The sequence below is a fragment of the Pectinophora gossypiella genome, chromosome 6 (assembly GCF_024362695.1).
Source record: "Pectinophora gossypiella chromosome 6, ilPecGoss1.1, whole genome shotgun sequence".
NCBI classification, from domain to species: Eukaryota; Metazoa; Arthropoda; class Insecta; order Lepidoptera; family Gelechiidae; genus Pectinophora; species Pectinophora gossypiella.
In genome coordinates this window covers 10,788,883-10,813,041 of record NC_065409.1, presented here as the reverse complement: position 1 = coordinate 10,813,041, position 24,159 = coordinate 10,788,883, and the positions used below count along the sequence as shown (strand labels likewise).

Sequence of the window (24,159 nt, the reverse complement as noted above, 5' to 3'; positions counted from 1 at the left end):
TAATTTTATTTTCTGCTGAATTTCACCATTCTGATTCAATTTTGTTGCAGGGCCATGTATAGGACCATACAAAATGGCATCAGCAAAAATAGAACAACTAGGTTGCAAAATAATTGACTCGTTGTTGGACGCCCCATTATTCACAACGGCATTAGTATTGCCGTTGCTACTCGTAGTAATTATTATGACGACGGTTTCACTAACTTTGATTATTGGAGTACTTTTTCTTGTAATTAGTATTATATTATTTGAAGGTAAACCACTAAAATATATTTTTTTATAGCTTTAAGTGACACAAACACTTTTTTGGATGGATATTTGCAGAAAGAGAAAATAATGTAGGATATTCTTGCGTTAACGGTAATTACCAATGATATTGACTTCCGGTGTTCGAAGAACCACCCTTCCGTGTTCATACAGTCCACTTATTTGTTTGACTCGGGTCTGGCACTCGCTGGCCACTGCCACGACTTACTCGCTTTCGAACACATATTTGGGAACATTCTGATCGATATCTTAGCTACCTATTTTTCTTTGTATTAACAAACTGTATTTTTTTCAGGTTTCGTGCTCATAATATTCATCGTGCTGTTATACGTTATAATAATGATAATATGTATTATTTTAATACTTTTTATGAGTACAAGGATTTATTTAAATATTTAATTAACTTTGAGAACAAACTTAAGTATCAAATGGTAATTTTGTAAAGTAAAAAAGCAAATTAGGAGTAAAAGAAATTATATTGTATTTTTGTTTGAAAAAATCTTTCGAATGTTTAACTATTATTACTATACTTATCATTACTACTATATTTACTATATTACTATATTTATATTTACTATACTACTATAATATGTTTACTATATTTATCATTGTATTTGTATTTTAGCAGACAAAATTATTTTATTTGAAAGCTCTAAAAATAATGATTTCCTTACTTATGGATTAGTCCAAGAAAGGAATAGAGCTAAGTTAATAAACAAGTGAAGAACGGCAGTATTTTCAGAGATATCAAATTAAAATATACGCCGACCAGGATCGTCACTATTCGGCACCACCGCACCATTGTGTAGTGTAAGCAAAGTATGATTAATGTTTTTACAATATTTCTAAACAAAATAATATTCATATAATTATAAATTAACAATTCAAGACCTTATGTGTAATAAGTAAAATTGTATAAATTTACAGTAACTGAAAATAGTATTAATAAGTACATGAGTGATAATATGCGTTGTATTATTGTTTTTTGCACCGAGCTTGCACCACACTTCAGTTCTCGAAGAAAAAAGTTAACATTGTTTATGGATTTAGGATGATTTTGACATGATCGGCCAATGGTCTTGTAACCAAAGCCGCAATAAATTACAAAAAAAAAATGATTTTGACATGTATTCGCATTGGTGAAAGAAAAGAGTGGTGTGGTGTTTTTTTTGGGCACGTAAGTGATTATATTCTCTTTGGTAAGAACTAAAGCCACTAGAGCAGCCATAATCAACCTTTTTTTCCTGGGCCGTAATAGAAGCCCTAGAGCTTTAAACACCGGTGGTCAATATTTCTTACCGTTAACATAATAATATTGACTTCCGGTGTTCGAAAAAGAGCATTACACAATATATTTACCGATAGTTTTATTGCTTTTTCAGGATTATTATTACCGATCTATTATAATAATCCTGAAAAAGCAATAAAACTATCTAGAAATACAAAACAACATTTTAGGTCAATCCATTAGCCACAAAAATCGTGCAAAAATCCCGCCTAAATTCACTAAACCAAAAAATAACCACCAACCAGAGAGAGGAAACCACATTGAATGAATGAAACGAACTGATCGAAAAAAACTAATGAATGAACGAACGATGTGACGCAAAGGGGCGCAAGTGTGTGAACTCGACGAAACACGGATTTTGACAAAATCGATGCGAAACTGTGTTATTTTGTAACTGAAATGTTTTAATATTTTGTTGTGTTTGTGCTTAGATCAATTTAATTAACCATTCCTAGCAATTGGTTTAATTTAAGTGTTGTGGTAACTCATGGGTCCTTTGGCTTTTGGGCAAGCAAGGTCATAGTTCATAATAATCGCAGCGATGATGTAAATATGACGGTGAGTAACTGGTTTTATCGTACTGGATCTAAATATTTCGCTTGGGACATTATTTTCTACAGGAAGACTTTGGTTAGCCTTCACGCATTGGTCACAGAGAACACCTTTTACCTTGCTTGTGGGAGAGGCCTCCCACATTATGTTTAAGTACTTTAAATTTAATAGTGAAAAACTTGTGAGTTTTGTGTCACCTATGTTGTGAAAATTATCATGAATTACACATGTCTTGTAAGTTTAGTTGGCCTCTTATATCTATCATAGACTTGACAATCTATACCTATCTCATATCATTGATTAGGACTAGTACTACCTTAACATGTGGTTTGCTGTAACTTCCGTTATATATAATTTTTAATTTGATTATACAAAATATGCCAATTAGTTCCCGGAATTAAAGCCCATTTACTAGCTGATACACAACACAGTCATCAGAATGTTAGTGAATAATTAATTTACAGGAAAAACTTGTTTTTGTGTTTCTCTGTCCTTGTTTGAGGCAAGTCTGTAGCTGAAGTGACGGAATCTTTGTTTCTTGCATTGGTTAATATTATAACTACCTGTTTTTTCAATGTATTTGGCTCTTTATTCACTTATGGTTCTGTTCAGCAAGCGTAACTATGTTTACTTTCAAAATTTAGTATTAAATGTCAATGATTACCTCACATGTCTTGAGTGAGTTATATAGTGAGCGACTCATTATTACATTTATAATTTCATAGTGATATATGGCCCTGAATTCTAATAACATTCTCATAATGCTACTAGAATGCCGGCCAGTACCGTTTTACATGAAGTTTAGAAAGTGTAGCAAATGAAATAGATTTTTTACACAAGTATGTTAACAGAGATTCCATTTTAATTTGTTGCGAACCTGTATTAGTAAAAATGTTTTCTTTGCTTCAGATTTCTAAAATGTGTGACAAAGCGACAGACATCCGGTAAAATAGATCTGTAAGTAAAGCTCTCTAACAAAAAATAAATTCCTAAAATATATTCAAATTCCATTTACCACAGCACCAAAACAAGTCAATTTAATATGCTAACTAAAAAAAAATAATGACCAAGATATAATAAGAAAATGTACTAATTAGAATCAGCTTTAGTTTGGCAGATACTTCTATATTTGTACTGGCCGAATAGTCAATGCACCAATATGTACCTACCTATAATCATTATTTACCTGATCAGATAACATAATCTGATTAAAAATGCCAATGTACGGAAAGTAACTGTTAGTTGTATCTATAGATTTGTCAGGTTCTCTCGTGCATGATAGAAATAGTAATTTAGTAAATATGTGTGTAGATCAGTCTGTCAAACTGGCGGCCCTCCAGGATGCGGTCCGCGCGCCCTCGCTAGCACCGCGCGCAACCCGCCACGTCGCCACACTTACTGGTAAGTTCACTTACTTGTTTTACATTAAAATAACCCTAATATATTATACGCCGTTTAAAACCCGGTAACGGACTTGCGCCAATGACTTATTAATTTATCTTAAGTGCAGTTTTCACTAACACAGTTGACAGCGGTCTAACAGTAAGCTCAGTGAGGGGTGGGTACTTAGTTCATCTTGCAATGGACGTACGTCTGCCTACCTCAATTGGGGGTATAGTCGTGAGCTTATGTTATGTAATATAGTATTATATGGGAAGGAGCGAGTCTAGTCTAGAATATCTCTTCATTCTCTTTCATGTGCCTTTGCACTTGTGACCGTCCCAAGGTTTTCATTTAATCACACTGTAGACTTCATCACTCTAATTCAGTTTAGTCTGTGTCATATCAGATTTTACAAATAAGCAGGACCTAGGGTAATCCACGCATTATATGATGAGGATATACAATGTGTTAATGACTCAAAATTTCAGTATTTTCCGTTTTATTCATTCCAATTTCATCATATTTCATATTGTTTACTCATTGTAGGTTTTCTTTTCAAATATGCTGCATTGGCTGAAAGTGGTTACTAACTACACCAGATAAAAAAAAAGTGTGAGGTGTTAATAAAAAGTATTTTAGCAGAGTTTATGTACTCGTAAAGCTAAAGTTCAGTCTCCAAAAGGCAATAAATTCGGAGGGCTTATGAATGGAGAGGATGTAGCGGAGGCGTGCGATTGGCCGGTCGCCAGTCGGTGCTATTCTGGGCGGGCGGGCGGCGCGCGCACCCCAGTCTAGCGCCCGCGCCGTATCCGCGAACCACTGTGCGACTCCTGCGCACGCAACTCGCGCGGCTTATTCCCATTATTTATTTTCATATTTTCGCTGACCTTAACAATATATTAGTTGTATGTTCACAAAGCATTTTTAGACGTTATTGAATGTAATCCTGGCCTAGATGTTTTATTTAGAATGTACATTTTTTTCGTGTTTCTTAGATATTACCTAGTGGAATGTTATAAAATGTATGATCGATGAAAATGTTTTATTTAGATCATCTCTAAAATAAGTTTGCAAATCGTGATCATAGGTATATTGCGTCATTCGTGTCATAAATTATCATAATATCACACACACAATTCAATGTGTTTACTTTGCTCACCAAGGTCCAGTTGGAAGTATCAGCCTAACGCAAGACATAAGCAATGAAAGGTACTACCTTACTTTACTTTCATAATATATCGCGTATGGCATGCCTATAATTTTGTCCCTTTTCTCTTTCAATAACAAAACGTTAACCATACTGTCTACCTTCATCTTTGGTTCCGAAGAATGTGGAATCACACGTCTTATCTTGAAAGCATTTAGTTACACCAGCCATTACAACACATCATTATGTGGTTAACTCTTTATGAAGAAGTTGCAACGTTGGTGTCGGGTACCTCGCCACGTAATACTGGACTAACTTGGATTTTTCGGTCCATGAACCATGTTTCGTATGTTGATTTGTGTATGTGTGATATAATAATCAGAACCCAGCTGAGCCCAATTGTAATCAAAATAGAACATTAATCTCCTCACTCAGTTGACTGAAAAAATACAGTACAAAAACAACAAATCAATGACAACGATCATTTAGAAATGTAGAGAACAAAACTAACAATAGACTGAAAGTAAATTAGCAAGTCAAGGCAAATAAGCCGCATAATCTTTCATTAAGTGTGTCTGTGCGTGAACTTATGTAACAACAAACAGACGTTTTATGATTATTTGAATCATATAATTTTACACACCGGACTGCATGGCGTTTCTGAATTCATTTTATTAAGTCTTACGGATGTGTTATACAGTATTAGTTTAAAAAAGTAGGTGATATGAATGCCTGTTATGTTATTATGTAACACAGTACGCAATGCCGCTGTTTGTCTAGTTAAGGGTCTATTAATTTCGTCCGTGGTTATTGTAGTATGTGACAAGGTCATGTGGTTACATGGTGCTGTAGCGTACTGTCGCAGCGCGTGGGGAGGTGACCCCGCAACGGCGATGCCAAAATATTGACGACATCCTTATTTTTATTGGTTCGAGCGAGTACTCGAGTGCGACGACCGTGCCACCTCCGCAGCCCAACTGTGCGTGTGGCCTCGTGCTCTTTCTATCTATTTGCAGGCCTTTGACAAACTTAGCTATAAGCGTAATAGGATGTGCGGCTTGATCAGTTTATATTGATGGTATCGGTTAAAAACTGTAAATTATTAGGCGTTCGTATCTTACTCAGTTTATGCTACCTGCTTTTTAAATTTCATTTTAAAGTATTTAGTAATTCAATTTACAGATATCAACGCTCTTATCTCCACTTTCACGATAATTAATCGCAAGAAACGTACTTTTTCTTGGTGTCACCTCAAACGGCGTCTTTTTGCACCTTTTGTGTCTGTCACTTTCATTCAGTGCAAATTGATCTTATCCACATTCATGACAATCCCTAATGTATTGGGCATGTAGCAACGTCAAGCCAATACATTACCGATTCACGAATCAGAATGTCCTGAGAAACCTCTTCAGTTGTAGCGTACCCACATTTGCAAACAGCCGTGTTGTAAGACATTGCCAGTTAGCTATTGTAGGAAACTTCACAGACTGAGAATTGGATCTTAATACGACGATATTTCCCGATCTAAAACAAAGACATTGTTATAAGATTATTGTGATATTGTTACTGTTAGGGCAAGTGGGTGTGATATGACGGCCCGCTAGCTCTTGCGCCGTTTGTAATCTCCGCCACAAGTTGCCGATCGCCACTTCGTTTGCTTGGATTGTTATCAAAATCTATGACGTTATAATAATTATCATACTATCTGAAACGTACATCGCTAAATCGGGTCGTTCGTTACACAGTGCACGTCCGCAGCTGGTTTGTGAAAGTGTATAGTTTGTTTGTTGTGATGTGACACCCCGGTTGGTGTGAGGGAGGGATATAGTAGCGGCTGTGCGGGGTTTATGAGGGCAGCATGAGCGGGAAGTGGCCGCGGCCGCGCCCGCGCCGCCGCGACGAGCTGCACGACAAGCGGCAAGACTTGCTGCTGGCTTGGAGCGACGGTGAGTGCACACACAACAGACACACCCCAACTCGACCAAAACACGTGTAATTCCAGTGATTTCGAGGTATTTGAAGTGTGCTTTATATTCTACGAGGATTTAAATACTGCGGAACGATTCTTCGTGTGTCGCTTATTTATCATTCAATTAATTTTGAAAACAACGAAGGTACTGTGTTTGTTAAAACTATTTAAAACATTCTACGTAGTTTTAATTAGGAACGCTTGATGTATCGTTTTGAAGTTTTGATTGATTAAACTTATCTTTTGCTATCGGGAGTGGAATAATACGGTAAAACTCATGACATGTCTGCTTATTGAATCATTCTTATATTTATAAATTTACTTTTATTATATAACACTCAACCATAGTTCAGATTTAATGTTTACGTTCTCAGGCGGTACGGTACAAGCAGGGTTTCGTATGGCGTTGGTATTCTGTTATTTTAATTACTGTGGGTCTTTCTAGTTTTCCCTCATTCCGTATGTATGGCTCTTGGCCTGCTAATGAGACTGAGAGACGCGCGTGTCGTACAGATGGACGGTAAATTGTATTCCTGGTTGAAAATACCGACAAAGCTAGGTAAATGTTGTCTTAGCGACGTGTAGAGAATAAACACGGCCAGCTGCTGATTACGCCTGCCTATTTATATTCAAACGAGAACTAGAACAACCTGTGTACGAGAAATTATCTCACTCAAATGGTCTGAGTATTAATCATTTACTCGTAAGAGGTTTACGTTACCTCGTCTCTATGGGAAGGTTTGAAAGTATATGTAAGTATGTGATAAAAGGACGTCGACCGTATTAAAGAGTAATTGACCTTTTTTGTTGTGTGGTTGTACCTATTTTATGCGTGCCTACCTACAACTTGCGCGTTTTGATTAATTAATTCTCTATTCTTAAACGTATGAATCAAATTGCTAGAGAGAAGCAAGCTTACACATTTGACAACAAGATTCAGAAGCTGATTTAATATATCAATCAATAAACACCTTATCAATTTTCTTCGACGATAATTCTTATCCGATGCACTTCATATTTCCATTGTATTGTTTGTTGTTAAGATGACTATTGTGATTTCCAAGGTCTCTTAATGTCTCTCATACGAAATAAATATCCTAGAATAATATAGCCATTGTAGAGCGTTCATGGTCTGAATTGACGCGTAGAATAACTTGGAGACTGTCCAGCGGAAATGTAAATAAAAATTGTATAATGTATGAAATATCGATTCTACGGTCTCAATTTTTTTAGTCGCTGGTTTTTATTTGCGATGACGATCATTATCTTTCGCCTTGCCAATAACGGCTCTCTTGTTCCCATGTTACGTAAGAACTGAAAGTCATTCTCAGGCTATAGTAGGTACTTAAATGATCTCATTCATTAATCAGCTAAACAATCTGCGACGCGAATAATGAACCCGCAAGGCAGTTATTGTACAGCAATTTATTTATTCTCTTGTTTCGAAAATAGATTACAATAACAACATATATAGGTAATGCAACTATTTCTAATTAAATTTCTCTTGAAACTGATTGAAAGTATAACATAATTTAAGTTAGTTATGCAATTAGCGGTGCAATGCTCTCTCCGATAATTGTTAAGAACAAGCGACAATACTTATTATTGCATAATTTTCGGTCAGGTAGTCATTGTAAATGGGCATTGTTGGTATATGTGGCATAAACATAATGTGTTATACACATTCGCAGCATGCGTGATGACTTCCTCGTTGGTTCCAGACGTTTACCCGTGTATTCACCTTAACGGAGTTGCAAGTCCGTTGTGCGGAGGAATTTGCGCTGTGCATGAGATGTAGGTAGTGTGAGAGCAGAGCGCGACATAGCGCGGCTAGAGGCAGGAATGCAGGGTGCATGCCCCCGGCGTGGCCGCCCGCGCCCGCGCGCCGTCGCCCCGCCGCCGCCGGCCGGGACGCAGCTATCGATTCTGTCTGCAAGCTCCATACTAAATACGGAAAGTAGACGTACCACAGACGTACCTACACTACGCCCGACTATAACGCCAGGTACTGCATTGCGCTCAAGTCTACTTCTCCAGTCACGATATCGCCATTCAAACTTGTTGCTTTCCAACAATTCGTTATCGCGACTTAAGTTACTAGAAAGTTCCGACGAATCTATCATGGGAATTGCCGTTTTATTAATTCTTTGTTGTTTTTGTCAACAGAGGTGTGCAATAGCGAGGAGGTGCCCGAGGTTGAGATCGTCAGTCTTCTACAAGAACACATACCAAAATACCGACTGCGAGCCGACAGCCTTACCCAGTTTGGAGGTAAATATTGCATTCTTTACTTAAGTATAACATTGTGTAAGCTTCTTTTATAGCATTCAATTACGGTTATCATACCATATTTGGTTGTCATTTGTAATTGAAAGTTCACGTGTTGCAATTCGTACAAGTTAAGTTAGTATGTAAAACTGATGGAGATTACGAGTGTAACTAGATTGCTTGCAACATAGTTGGTGCAGGTATTCATGTGCATGTCTCGTATGACAGGTTCTATGAAAGCCACAGGTCATTTAGGGCGTGCAATAAATTGTTCTATTACTAGAACTGTTTAATACTAAAATGTGATAAGAAAACATGCTTTGACTGTGATATATTTACCTATGCTACAGACAGATTATACGACCTTATCTGTCAGATCTGATACAAACGTTAGTAGAGTTATTTAGTAAATCTACAGTCATGATATTCAGGGCCAAGTTCAATGAAGTACCTTTTCCGGGAAACGGTACGGTCGATCGATGCAATGCCACGGCTCGTAGCGATGTGTTGGCCGGAATGTTAGGACGGGAACCGAGACACGGATCTGCCGAGTGAATTATTTATCCCGAACGACCGCTTTATTAGATGCGACTCATTTGAATGGACTGACTTTTAGATGTCATATACAGTTTACAAGCTGCTCCATTCGCTCCGTTTAAAACGTTCAAGAAAAAATCGATAACATTTTCGCGTTCTATTCTTGAAATAGGAATGAAAATACACCAGTTTTTTTCATAGCTGTAGTCCTAGTTTCGCTAGTGGCAAGTTGTAAATTTCATTAGGTCAATGCTCAGAAAGTAGGTTGCGGCTGTGGGCCATTTGTCAGGATTAGGTTACCATAATTTGCAAACGATCGTGGATCTTTCCAAATGGCTAGTCCAGTTTGCTTGTCTTTGTTTTGCCAATAATAATACTGCGATTTGTTGGGCAATCATTTTGTATTTGTAAGCTCAAAAGGTGAAAGGTTGGTGAGCAACGAAGCTAAAACTTATCATTTCCTTTTCGTAGATAAAGGATCGGTTGTACAATAAAGACGTATCGAATTCCGATTTAGTCTAGACATCGCTGTCCTTGCTTTGTCTTGATTCGCGTGTCTGATTATACGTAGATACTTTATATTGGAGAATCTTCCTGGCTGCTTCAAACATAGTAAAGATAATATTTTTTATGACTAAAACAGAAAAAAAAACAAAACGAAATAAAACTCGTAAGTAAAGTAGCTATACAGTTGAATATTCACTTAAGTACGATGACGATGTACGTAAATAGTCATGAAAAAATTTCTGAACATTTTATTTGTAAGTTTAACGCTAAAGGATTTTTCGTGAAATAAATATGGCGAATATGCACAGCTGTGTACCAACCCGTATTGTTCAATTAAGTATGCATTATTTTAAGGCTTACGAGGCTACGCCGGCTTACAATAAAGTTAAATGGAATGGCGAGGCCTTGAGGCCTCTTGCGAGACGTGCAATAATTTCGGCAAATGTCAGGCGAACGGCGTGAGACAAGCGTTTAGTGGAAAGTTAAAAGCCAAGATCTCGAATAGTTTCCGTGATTAAGAAGTATTTAGAACCATTTAATTTTTCACCATCATTGTGCTATTTGGCAATCAACGTCACATGATAAGAGGCCATTTGAATAGATCGTGTTGCGCCATCATTAGGCACATTGACAAGAAAATTGTGTGTAGTTTAAGATGTGCCATATCTCATGGAGTGCGTAGACTTTCTAGTTTTCGCATTGCTTATTATGCCTCCATACTCACCTATTGTATTGACAGAACACACACTTTATAGCATACAATATAGTTAAATAAGATTTCTTCTTGTGCACTCTTGATGCAATTTCTAAAGAAAATTTCACAATACGAATGAGTCACATTTGGAGTTAACTTGAAATGTCTGATATTTGACGATTTTTTTTTGGTTTGCCGCTATTAATTTGCGTGACATGAGTCTGAAAGAAATATAGAGGCAAGATTCTGTAAGCTTTCACATACACACCAATTATCTAGACCAGTTTCACTGGCATCAAATACTGCGTTGCAGTCAGTTTGACGTTTCAGGTATTCAGGCAGTCTTTCAAGGTTTTGTAACTCATTTAAAGTGAGAAATAGAAAACCCTACATAATAACGTCATGTCTGTCTGTAATACAGTCTAAGCCAGTGGAACAATGTGTACCTAGGTCACAAATCCCCTGAAAATAATGATATTTAAGCCGACTTCCACGACTTAACAGGCAGTAGATTTGGCTTGAAACATTAGTTGCCTATTATATCTAAGAAAACAGTTTCTTTTAAAAGGACATGTCCGTTTTCAAACGTTTTCCAAACTGTAACGTATGCAACGAGGACACTAGCACTTGCATTGATTTCTTATCAAGCAACTCTCAGCGTAAGAATGCCATGCGCATAATATGGTGAGTGGAGTTAAGCAGTGTTCCGTTCCAGTAAGCGTTTGAGGCGCGGCTTCCGGCGCCGGCGCCGCCGCTAGCTATAAATAATGGTGGCTCATCGCTCGAGTCATCGCCCGCCGGTCATCAGCCGTCGCAAGCGGGCCCGGGACGTTATTGTCACTTGCACTATTTTGCACTATCGATAACTGGTTAGCCAAGACCGCTTTAGATCAAAACCAAACTTGAGTTACGTGTGAACCTTGTCCTCTTTTAGAATAAACCCCTTAATAATATCTTAGGACTTCGTAACAAGAGTGGCTGCAAGTTGCCTTTTGATTACTTCTGGCTCTGCCCACCCCGTTAGGGATTGCGTCTGTGAGTTTTTGTACGTGTGTTATACAATAAAGCGTTAGCAAACCTTTGGTAGTATTCGTTTCGTATGATGTGGAACAGAAAGATGCTGAACGAATTCTATGCCATATGATATCGACGGGGAAGAAGCAAATACTCCTATCTTACACAGACCTAACTGTAAGATAGGAGTATTTGCTTCTTCCCCGTCGATATTTACTTTATGCCCTAAGGTTTAAGGACAAATATCAAAGTGGCTTCAAGTCAATTTATGGGTTTACTTGTGGTCTACTTCAATCACTTCAGTCACAATTAGTACGTGTGGGAATTCATATATTCATGACCTTATTACGGCTCAGTTCATTATCGGTAATGTGCTGTTTAAGTAAGTAGTATTATATTAATCAGATGCTAACCTGTTACCTTTGTTACGCACCTGCTGAAATTAAGCCTCATTACCTGTAATGTAGATTACCTATATAAAATGACTCTCTCTTTATTTAAGAGCTGCGCTCTTGTCGGTGGAGTAATCGCCTTCAATACTCCATAGATAGGGCGTTTAGAACAGTGGTTGCGCCAATAGCCTAATATAGAATGTAGATTAGTATAAATTAGTATAATATTATAACGATCCTGTAGTTACTTCTTCTACGATGATAATGGTGTTTTACCAGGACCGTAGACTTTTCAGTCACTTGCAGTCTGTTTTCAACTCACAGCTGTATAACTGCTATGGAGGGATAATAGTCAAATCGGTCTTGACTTAACATAATGATAAACGTTATATTGTTAGTCTGTTCTAATCGATTCAGTAGAAACCCGGAACCTAAGACGATTGTGAAATTGTTTTATTATCCGATCTCCGTGTTCGATTGCAATTCGGCTGTATAGAGGCTATTCCAATGTGTTTCCGGAGAAGATTTTCTCTCTCTTACCAACACACTCGAGTGAGGAAAGGTAGGCATGTTCCCAGTAGTAGACGTGTAGTCATCGGTCAGTCGCAAAAGACTTTTAAACTGGAATGTCAACCAGCTGTAGCCTTGTCACCCTCTGACGAGGTCTTGAATATTTTGCAGCTTGTTTTTTCATTGTAAACTAGAATTTTCAATCCGTGGTCTACCCCAACGGGAAATAGGCGTAATCTTATGTACGTATGTGTATGAGTGAGTATACTCATATTCAGTTGAGGATTTGTTAAGGTTTTTCTAATCTATAAATGACGTTGCATTGTTTGAATCTTTGCATGCGTGTTTCATTATAGTTGGCTGCACGGTTCAATGTATGGTTTGCTACAAAGAAGAATGCTTAACATGCCATGGTGTAGAAATCGACCACCCTGGGACTATTCTTTCAATACGACAAACAAAATAAACTAATTATGAAGTGATAAGCTCATTGTAGTTATGAATTACGATGATACAAAAATAAAAGCACTGCGAGCATGCATGAAATCTTTGATTAGAGTGGAACAAGAAAGTGGTGTGTCAGGATCGTAAGACGTGGAATTCCGTGGTCTCTGTCTACCCCAACGGGAAATAGTCGTGATTTTATGTATGAATGTAAATACAAAAGTGGCTGGAAGTTGGTTCCTTCTTATTTATGGCTCTAACAACAACTCGTATCAAACGCACCAGTTACTTATTTCTTTTCTTGATTACTAGCTAGTGTTATTCAAAGTTCTACAGAGCTGGCGTTTCATTTTTCAAGACTTCACTGCGTACTTTTCAGACGTGTTTCAATATTTAACACTTAACATAACCTCACGACTATATCCCAATGGGGTAGTCAGAGGTACATCCATGGCAAGATGATCTAATTATCGTCTTCACATCTCTGTGTGTCATGTGTGTGTATATCGTCTGCCTCGATATCGATTTGTGCTCACCTATTCTAGTTGTGAACTGCGAATTAATTTACACTATCTAGTGCGTAGATAGGACTCGAATTCTAGTACTGAACCTGGTTAAATAGGTTTTTTTTTAAAGTACAATGGGGCGTTGCTCGAGTCGTTACGCGGCGCCATGCGCTCTGCTCTCCGTTGCATCTCGCTGCGTTATTGATCGCTCGTTCCTAAGAACATGATCACGTACTTCACGTACCTAAACTTGAACCTTCTTCTGTCTCTTGTTATCTCTTAAATATTGGCTAGAAACTTTCAAAATAGTTTTGTTAGCTCATTTGACAGACTGTTTCGATGAAACTATGGAATCCCATTTTCTTCGATCCTGACCCTTTTCTTGCTTCCTCCATATCCATCAATCGTTTCATACATGCACGCCGGTTCAGAGTAGATTGTGCTAAAAAACATGAATGCTGATTTTGGTGGTTAATGATTGACGATGAATTGATATCTTCTACGTCTATCAACTGTATGACGACAATTTTTTTTTACCTTTGTTGGGTTTGCTCTTGGCCCCAGACTTGCCCGCATTGATAGCATTGCCTAAGACTACTATATTCCTAATAGGACTAGGACTAAATATAGGTATCTTCTTTGTATGTTTATATGTGCGAAAAGGTCAAATGACAAAAGTGTGAAGTATTTTCTTTTGTAAATGAACAAGGAGGAAGACCCTGGAAGGTGACAGGTTTCTGAACCCATTACACTCGTGTCATTGTCTTGAAGTGTAATCACTGTAACATAATATCTGTCTCTACGACTTACCTAATTTAATAAGAGTAAAAGCTAAATGTTGAAAGGGAAAGTAGATAATATGCCATTGTATGTATGTTTTGTTTCTATGTTAGTATCTGTATTGCGTAGCTATATAATATTAGACAAATATTTTGGCTCGTTCGTGAGTGATGTTGTTATAATGACATACTATATTACACTCCTATAATGAAGCTATACACGTAGGTAATATGGCGTAATTGAAACATACAACGTGACCTATCTATTTTCTGAAGATTTCACAAAATTGCGGAAGAATCTATCAGGGGGAAAAGGTCAAGGAGGGAACGTTTGCCGGTTGCGTTGGCGCAAGGTCATTGAAGGGCGTTGAAGCTTCTCCTTTTTCCTCGTGTAGATTTTCACGAAGACACGTTTTGTTTTTCTTTGATTCGATAACGTATAAGTGTAGTGTAGTAACTGTTACATGGGTTTTTTCAGTCATGTAGGTACGTAAAAACCCGCCTTCAGTGAAAGGATTGCGTTTCAGTCTAGTTTATTGTACGCATGAGTACACAATAATACACAAAAAAGCCGCGTATATTTTGATAATAAAAACGAATCCACTATTTAATTAACTAAAAGCTAGCTATGATTTTGTTACGTACGTTTTATTTTACAACTCATTAGTGGTATGTTGTGTATAGGCGTGGCCTTAACTGTAATATTCAGTAGGGAGCTAGCTGTGTTCACGAAGCGGTTTGGGCGGGATTGAAGCATGATTCACGTTCCTGTGACGTCAACGACGCAAATTGGTTTTTATTAAACCAATCCTGTACTTCGTACTACACAATGGAACGTTAGCTGTTTAAGGCCGGCTTATTTCATATTTTGCAACGCATATTTTACAGTACTCTGTGGATTTCTTATGAAGGTATCGGATATTGGATCTTACTAAGTTACTAATAAGTTTTAGTAGCGAGTTTTATTGCGAGGAAAAATCTTAAAAAGTTTTGTGATTAGTAAGTTTCTGTAGGAGAAGGCATTCGAAGGGGAAAATTATCTCTTTATTTTTTGAGAGTATGGTATATGTGACATGAGACAAAGGTAGAATCGTTTAAGCTAATATATACATACAGCCGTCGGTAGCTATGGAAGCCGATTTGCCATGTTTGTTTGCCTTCGAGACCGTATACTTCTGCATATAAGTTGCTCAAACGTTGTTTTGGTTTCAGGGTACGAGAATCAAGATTGGTTCATTCCGTCGCCGGCGCTTCCAGTCAGCGACGACGACCTAGCATTAACACCTGACCAGATCAGGGAGACTCTCAATTACTTCCGTAAGTACATAACGTAATACACCCTAGCAATAAAACAGTAGGGACTACTTGCAATTTTTTATTCCAAGATATTTTTCGAAAAACCACGCTTCTCTGCGGATTGCTGGTGATTTGAAATGTCTTTTTGAGTTCAAAGGTTTTCTCACGATATTTAACTTTACCTTTAAGCGTCTAGTCCATGACTACATTTGTATACAAATCGTTTTAGCCAAATCTTAGAACAAATTTTTATCACTGCGAAATGTAAGAATTGTCATGTTCAGTTTTGTGGCAATATACGAAATTACTAAATCACTGGTGTCGATGAAAACTGCTTAATTTTGTTCACTGCCTCCAAACAAAGGAGTGCCTTAGCTAGAAAATAACTTGTTGCCACGCCTGGTAAAAATGTAAGAGCAATTAGTACATTGGAAATGATTGCTATTTAGGTGTAAATGTTTTATAAGTAGACGTAAAATTTAATTAGCCATTCGAATAATATTGAATTCGCAATTACTAATATTTTTTACAGATTTCTATAAAATTATTCACTTTACTTTTTATGATAAAATATTTCATACCATAAAGTTTTAACAACACCATATTCCTTATTAAATTCTAGTTTCCTGCTGGAGTCTTTACATTGAATAGCAAGTGTTTAAATATTTATCCAACTATGACATCTTTTCACAAGGACCCTTGAATACAATCCATTCCATATGCAGCTGTGTCATCATTGCATGCTATTACGTAGTAAAGTGCTTTCTTTTACAGTATTTAGTATCTTTGTCATCTTATAGTTCCCAGACTGGTTGTTCAGTGCCATCACGTCAGAGGAATGTCAAGTTTACATTCATGCATTGAACGATGAGGGCGTCGAATGATCTGTTGTTTGTAGATCTAAAGATATAGTTTTCTTTGCACATTCTATTTGTAGGTTTGTTTGCCTGTCATGTATATTGTTGTAGGTTGCTTAGATTGTGTAATCTGTAAACTGAAATGTGCTATGGACGGAATTCATCAACACGACATAAATTCCCGTATAATTGGAACGATAATCGAATCTAAATTATCTCTAAATTCTATTATGGAGCTTGAAATTAACCGTGTGTACTTCGACCGGGTAGATAGGATAGATGTAGGTAGTTATAGAATGGCGTTCGCGGACGTAACGAAATTTAGCGTTGGGTTGGGTTGGGTGGTCGGTATGCGGGGTATGTCTCGTATTGGAGCGCACGGCGCCTGCGCGGTGTGCGGCGCGCCGCCAGTGCCGGCCGCGCCGGTAGCCACGCGGCACGCGCCGAACGCCACGATCGATACCGCCCGACGCCGCACATCGCTGCGCGCCGCCGCCCCCGTACTCCGCGCTAAACATAGGACTGCAACGCTGCACCGATATAGCACACTCGCCTCTCTCGCACGTGCCAGCGACACCGGGACCGGTCCCGTGTTTACCGTCGACAACGATCCAGTGATACTGAACACCGAAACTTACATAAGTGTGTGATATATTTCACGTATCGTGTCCTACGACGTATTGTTCACGTCGATTGTTCTGTTCTCATTATGCAGAGTCTAAGAGTATCGTGGCGACGTAGCATATAGTATAGTGCAGGTGGGGAGTGTAGTCGGGCATCGATTGAGGGTGGTGCTGGCGACCAGACGCGTAGCGACGGCGACGCGACGCCGCCCCGCGCAACAGCTGTGCACCAGATCACTTATCTTGACCGTGAGAACATCATTACTATGATCATTGTTAACTGTTTGCGTACTACTACACACGAGTTCAATGCAACCGTAACCACTTCTCAATGAGTTCATGCAAATCTGCTTTTAATACCCGATGTAGGTGTTATTCAATATTACACTTATAGTAACCCAATATTTCATTGGCTGCTATTTAATGAGCGTAAAGGTTATTTGCGTTATCTTATCAGCTAACTTCAATGTAACAACTTTGTGTCAATTTCTTGTTATAAAGTGCTGAAATTATCTAGTCGTGTTTTCCTCTAAATAGTTCGCTTTGTAGTCAAATTGCAAAAATGAGACATTGATTTTTCGCGATTTAATTAAAACCCATGCTTGTTAGTATCCTGTGAATTTGTAAATGCTTATTTAAATTTAATAGTAACCGCATTAACTGTTAAACGATAAAAAATAGAAAATAGTACTTCAACAGTATATACAGATATAATATTTTAAAAGAAAACGTTAAAAAAATAACTTAAACAACATACCTACCTATGTCATGTTAGACAACATAAGTCATATTGGTTTTGTTTGGTTAATGTTTTTATAATAAGCCATTGGATCGATTAATCAACAGTGTTATGCAACTTTACATTTGAAACCCATGATGAAGTCGAAAATAATCGATTTTAAAACAAACCGGTCGATTGATTAATCGTTATAGTAAACAAATCTCCGCGGAGAATGCGCTGTTGATCGTGTGCTCACTCACTTAGAACTTCGAATTCAATTTCTGGAAACCTCATTGAGATTACGTATAAAAGAAATTTAGCCTGTAAAATCCACTGCGGATTAAAGGCATCCTTAAAAAATCCCGGCTTATATAGTGTTGCCATGTTCCAACGAGAGCTATGGGCTATGCGATTAAGACAATAATAGAATCTCGTAGAATATTTCAGCCCTCTAGCTGATTCTCACGTTTGCTTCATAAGTGTTTCTTTTCCGTGACTGTACTACACGACCTTCGACAGAGAGAATATTCCGTCTGAAAATATCTACTCTTTGCGTCTATAACCAGACAGAACCAAAACAAAATGGCTGAGTCTTGCGTGACTTATTTATATCTCCGATATCGTTAATGTAAAACATTTTGTATACAATTATTTTATCTTCACTGTTTTATCTATACCAATAGAGATAAGATATGCATGAGACTTGTCTCGACGTTTTCGTGATTAGAATCTAAGAAGTACTTACTCTTTGTCAAAGAGCCAAATTATGTGTATTACCGAATTAAATTACGCACATGTTTCATAGTTCATTGTTCAATTAAACTTCGATTAGTGGGTTGAAGGTCTTCTAATAATATGTTTGCAAAAGCCGAATTATGCGACCCATTCAAATTGTCATCGTTTATTCTAACATTAGTTCCATTTAGCTATACATTTGAAATGGATCGTAATGTCACCTATGACAATGACTAGGCTATTTCTACCCGGAATAATGTCGCATAACTATAACCGAGTGATAGCAAACTAAAGACCTTGGTCGTTGAATGTTGCAGGACAATGTTGCCATAATATCCACAACTTCATTTAATAATCAAGATGTTACTCAAGGTCAGCTGGTAATGTTTATAAAGGCCAAGTAAAAACCTCCTCTTCTGATTACTAAAGGAAAAAGTCCTAAAATGTAACGAGGAAAGATGTTTTTGTTTAACGTTTTCATTTTTTTATTAAAGATAAAATTTCGCCTTGTCTGGTTTAATGTAATTCACATAATGACTGCGGAAAAAGGAAAGTGGCTAGTAGTTATAACTAAAAGGTTAGAGACTATGATTATGGACCCGTCTGGCTTGTATCACGGCATTGCGGCGGCGACCGGAGCGTACGCTTTCGGCATGTCAAGTAACGTGTAGTGTACCTACTACCTACCGCAATTATTTTAGTCAAAGCTATGGTATCGACGGAAGTGGTCGCGGCTCGCGTTGTGCAAATTCGTTCCGAGTAGCCGAGTATGTGCCGTGATCGTGCTAATCGCGTGCTGCCGAGCGCACCAGACGCCTGGCTTGCACTTGATCGTGAAAGTTTATTACCACTGGCCTCAAATACTGGGACCGTTACTAAAAGAAATCGCCTTGTTTTAACATAATGAGATTGTTTAGTGTTGAAGTCTATTCAGTTTTTTTCATAATGGTTATCGAAAGTGCTCTTTAACTAGCGTTAATATTTTCAAAGACACTAAAATTTTATTGTGACAGGATAGGTAGTTCATATTACTGCATTACCATATGTATTGCAATACCATATCCATACGTATCGTCACCGTTAGGTGCTGACCACGAAAGGCATTCTTACACGCGACCACCTTACGTACAATTTAGTAGTTACACTCACAGCGTGTGACTCATAGTATTAAAAATTAAAGACACTTATTATCGTGTTAAAAACCAATTAATTAGCGTACACCTCTTGGTATATTATGTTCACAAAAAAGTGGTACGCCTGGTACGAACATTAGATTTATATTCGCAAACAAAGTGCACAGGGTCGATATTACGTCACAACTTCATGGTAACCTACTTTCGTTTATTGCAATCTATTTGTTGTTAAATGGCAACTCTGATAACCAATGTCATGCCATCGTTCCATTCATAAAGTGTAACTTGTCAATTATGTACAAAGGTCGAAGGTGCGTACGATGTCGCGACAACGGCTCGAGCAAAAAGTTATTTTATGCAGTCTTCAATAGCGGTTTATGTGCTACGTTTCTATAAAAATACTACTTAATAGATGATTATTTTATTATTAACTTGCTTTTCGTCCGCGTCTCCACCCACGTGGGCTTCTATTTTCGCAAAAAAATAAAATATTTGCGCAAGTTTCTTAATTTTTTTTCATATTATGGCGAGACCAAGATAAATATGGATTCATTGTATATAATAGATTATTTTTCTTGAAGAAACTGATTAGCTCGACGACTTGATTTCATATACTGTAAATTATTTCCTGTTCATTACTTAAACAAACTTAACTCTTTTTTTTTTCTATATTCATTGACTTCAATATAACCGTCGTTCAATACCTTAAACAATTGATGATGTCTCAATATGCTTCCTCATTGTACTTTTTAATGTTTGGATGTCTAGTCGAACCTTATGACAAGGCACAAGGCTGAGTGACGTCAATGACAGAATCACGCGCAACTCAACCTTCCTCCCTTTTTTCGCTATTGCTCTATGATGGATACTTCTCATAAAATCGGATAGATCGGCTTCAATGTAAAAGAAGATTGATTGCCAAAGGCTGTAAAGTAGAAATATCGAATGTTCGCTAACAGTTTTAGGCGCATTATAAAAAATGGCCGCGTTCCCCCTGACAATTAATATTACGATCAGATTAAAGTTTGATCAACCAGTTTGGTTATTTATTTATCCTATTATAAATTGGATAGAATTTCTAACAAAATATTAATTGTCGTTTAACAAGAATAATTTTCCGTAGTAGTGGTTATATGCATTAAGGAAGATCAATAAGATACATCTTTCCTAGAATCATTATTTCTTGTAGCAAATCTGTTCAATTTACACTGCAGAACATAATTTACTGATTAGTGTTAATATTTACAGTCACGACTTTGTCGTCATCAACTCGTGAATGTCAAGACATGAAATATTTGCGTATCCTCCACAATGTCACTTGAGTGTTCAGTACTATAGTAACATATTATAACATCAATAGTTCAGTAAATGAGTTTCAACTAGTTTTCGTTTAAGTGCGCAAGTCAATTGTTTTCAAATTGTATTCAACCGTGTTAGCGTGGTAGTCTTCTAAACGTTTGAAATAACCATTTCGAGGTAACCAAGCGATTACTGCTAATGCGGTATTTTTTCCTCTATTTGTACCTACTTATTGGCCATGAAAATACCATTACAGTTCTACCGTGTAAACATTATAGTCTGAGATCATCGATCATAAATCTATGGAGGTGTAAGAAAGTGAGAATGAATAGCGCTATTGTTACTATATCACCATCACCATATTTAGCATGCTTCTTTTATTGTTAAAATGCAATGAACTTTAGACTGATGGCATTAAACTGTTTTTATTATTCAACTTTGCATCAGCATCGGTGACGTTATACAAAACCCTACGTTTGTGTGTGCAGAATTGCCATCACTTAATAATAAAGAAATAATATCCAACTGTTACTACTAGAAGACTGTATTCTAATAAATTTTAATATTTAGTTGTTTCCGAACTTCACGTTCTTCTTCATAGAAGTATAAACAATCGCAATAGGTCGGGGTCTACGCTAATTAAAAGGCTTCAAAGTCACGCACTAGCGAACTTCTTGCCTTCGCACGTCTTTCGCTGATTACTTCCTCCCTCTGAGCCATTTTCCGGCAAATAGTTTTTCTTCGGTGACAATTCGCTTCCATAGTTAACGGTAATAATGGCTGTAAAGTCTAAACCTGAAATAGTAAAGCGTTTAGTGTTTGCATGTGGGTGTAAACGCTGGGCGCGCCAGCCACTGCCCTCATTCTGCAAGATCAATATTCAGCCCGCTGGAACGTGACTATTTAGCATTACATTTTTGCAAATACCGTGTTCATGGAATTTTACGATTCCAATTAAATATTTATCTTTCTCAATCCAAGAAATGCACTTGTTGTAATCAAGGAATTAACATTTCCATGTACATGATTCTGTATCTAACTAGAGTTCGTGTTTCACATATTATGAATTTCATAACTAGATAATTTAAGTGGCTCGCATGGTCACTCGTGCGTGCTGTACAGTTTTTAGCATAGCTGCCTATTTCTGCCGCCCCGTCAGACATGTTCCATACCGTTCTTAACGAACAAGTGGCTGACACGATTCTCAAATATTCAGTTCACAGGTGTTACGTCAAAAAAAATATTGGTTTAGTGGAGTGTAGAATGGTTTCAAAGCTCAGTCGTCGAAGAACATTTTCACGGAGACAGTGCGATTAGGATTCGGATGACATAATAGTGTTGTGGTGTGTGGTGTGGAGAGGACCGGAGCCGAAGTGAGGGCGGGGGGGGCCGATGGTCGCACAGCGGGCGCGTCACGGCGGAGGGCTGTGCGTCGGGCGCGGGGTGCGCGGGCGACTCGCGCGCCTCGCCGCCGCCCGGCTTCGATCGCGAGCTCTTCGATGAGCTGAGCTTCCTCCCCGATGCCGAGTTGCGCGAGTGCCTCGGCGAGTACCCCGACTTCCTGTACCACGTGGCGCGGGACAGGTTCGGCCGTCTCTACTTTCGTGTCATCCGGACCTTGCTCCTTGATCGAGGTACGACACGAACCCCAGCGGATGTCATCGTCGATCATCTCATCGCTCGCAATTTGGACCTGTTGCCATATCGCTCCAAATCCGACCATCAATTTATATTCATGTTCAAACCCAATCTCTATCCATTTGCTTATCTTCGCTTACAAGCCTAACTCATAATGCACTCTCACTCTATTAACGTAAACAAACATGCACTGATCTTATCGGAAAACTTTTACTATCTTTATTAACTGTGACCTTGAGTTCGTGTCTTTCGTCGAGATAAAATTCAAAAGTGTGTCAAGCTCTTCTTGTGACGAGTTACTCTTCCATCACGTTTGTTTACTACCAGGTTAGTTTCAAGAGATCGGAAAAAATCGTATTTGATTAGAATACGGTCGAGCGGGGCGCATCGTGAGGGAAACAAAAAACCGTGAAAGTATTCAGGCTCGTGTGAGAGACGTAACCGCGAACACAATCAATATCCGTTGTAATCGCGGCGTTAGGTAAGACTGGGAAAAAATCACATCCACCGCATTCAATGCATCTATGGAACTATTATAGTTTTATTCCCAGCGGGGAACTTTTTGTATCTTTGGAAAGCGCGTTCGCTTTATTACTCACTAATTACTATGGTTTATTGTTAAGAATCAATTGAAATTGCTAAGAATTAATTATAATGATACCTCGAACCGTTTAAAATACCGGTATGTAACAAGATAATACACTTAATTTGAGTCATAATCAGAGATAAGATAAATAAGAAAGATATGAGTGACTCTATAAATGTAATGTAAATTATGGTGAAGGACATATATACGTTTTTGAATGAAGTGACGTACTTGCACATTTAATTTTAACGTACAATCGCGTCTATTAGTAAAATAGTCCACATATTTGTGGTCTTTTGTGTTGGAGTTTTCCCACAGTATAATGGTATGGCTTGTTTTGCTTGCCCTCCGCGAGTGACAGGGAATGCTCGGTGCGTGTGTGTATCCAGTCTGTGTCGTCGGCCGGTTCGCGCTAGTTGCTACTGTTGCCTCCGCTGTTTATTGATGTAACTACCGGGGACGTTCCTCGAAATGTGCTCAGCTGTTTTGTGACCGCTCGAATCAATACAAGTTCGATGAACGCGCAACGCGACGCCGATTTCCCTGGTCAGTAATTCGGTTGTAATCTCGGGAGTGTAATGGGTGTTTAATAAATAATTTAACACTTATTGAGCGCGATAAAGTATCTTATCAGCGTTTAGCCGACGAGACCACTCGGGCACGATCTTCACAGTCGAGCGCGCCGCTTACACGCCGCTTTGAACCGGTGTGATTTGTGCGTTGTGCCCCGTTGAGTATTTGGTGAATTAACTCTACACTGTGTCGTGATCGAAATTGTTTTGCTTTATTAGAACGCGTACGCGAGTGAATTTCCAAATAAACAGTTTTTTTCCAGTAGCTTGTGCTTTGTAAATAATTTCATGCTTTGTTAGTGAAAGCTGGAGTAAATGTGTATCAGAATTAGTAGTATATATCTAGTAGAAAGCTATACAATCAGAGTGTTACTAGCTTTAATGCTAAAACAACCTGATATCGGTGTGTATACCATATTAAATTGTGAATATCATGAATCCT

General features: G+C 38.0%; 1 protein-coding gene across 7 annotated transcripts in view; it reads left to right on the top strand.

The window, feature by feature from the left end:
• The first annotated feature begins 1,873 nt into the window (after positions 1 to 1,873).
• The window catches only part of LOC126367528 (trafficking kinesin-binding protein milt), a 38,996-nt gene continuing 16,710 nt past the window's right edge, over positions 1,874 to 24,159 (top strand). The window contains exons 1-6 of one of the 7 annotated variants that reach the window (XM_050011097.1): positions 1,874 to 2,113; positions 3,017 to 3,064; positions 3,419 to 3,508; positions 4,654 to 4,699; positions 8,773 to 8,877; positions 15,470 to 15,574. In XM_050011097.1, the coding sequence (XP_049867054.1) occupies positions 4,693 to 4,699; positions 8,773 to 8,877; positions 15,470 to 15,574 (217 nt within the window). In that variant the 5' untranslated portion in view covers positions 1,874 to 2,113; positions 3,017 to 3,064; positions 3,419 to 3,508; positions 4,654 to 4,692. Of the gene's footprint in view, positions 2,114 to 3,016; positions 3,065 to 3,418; positions 3,509 to 4,296; positions 4,700 to 6,382; positions 6,584 to 8,772; positions 8,878 to 15,469; positions 15,575 to 16,833; positions 17,283 to 22,338; positions 22,556 to 24,159 lie in introns of those variants that run through there. The other 6 variants (XM_050011096.1, XM_050011099.1, XM_050011101.1 and 3 more) reach the window with 6 other exon arrangements.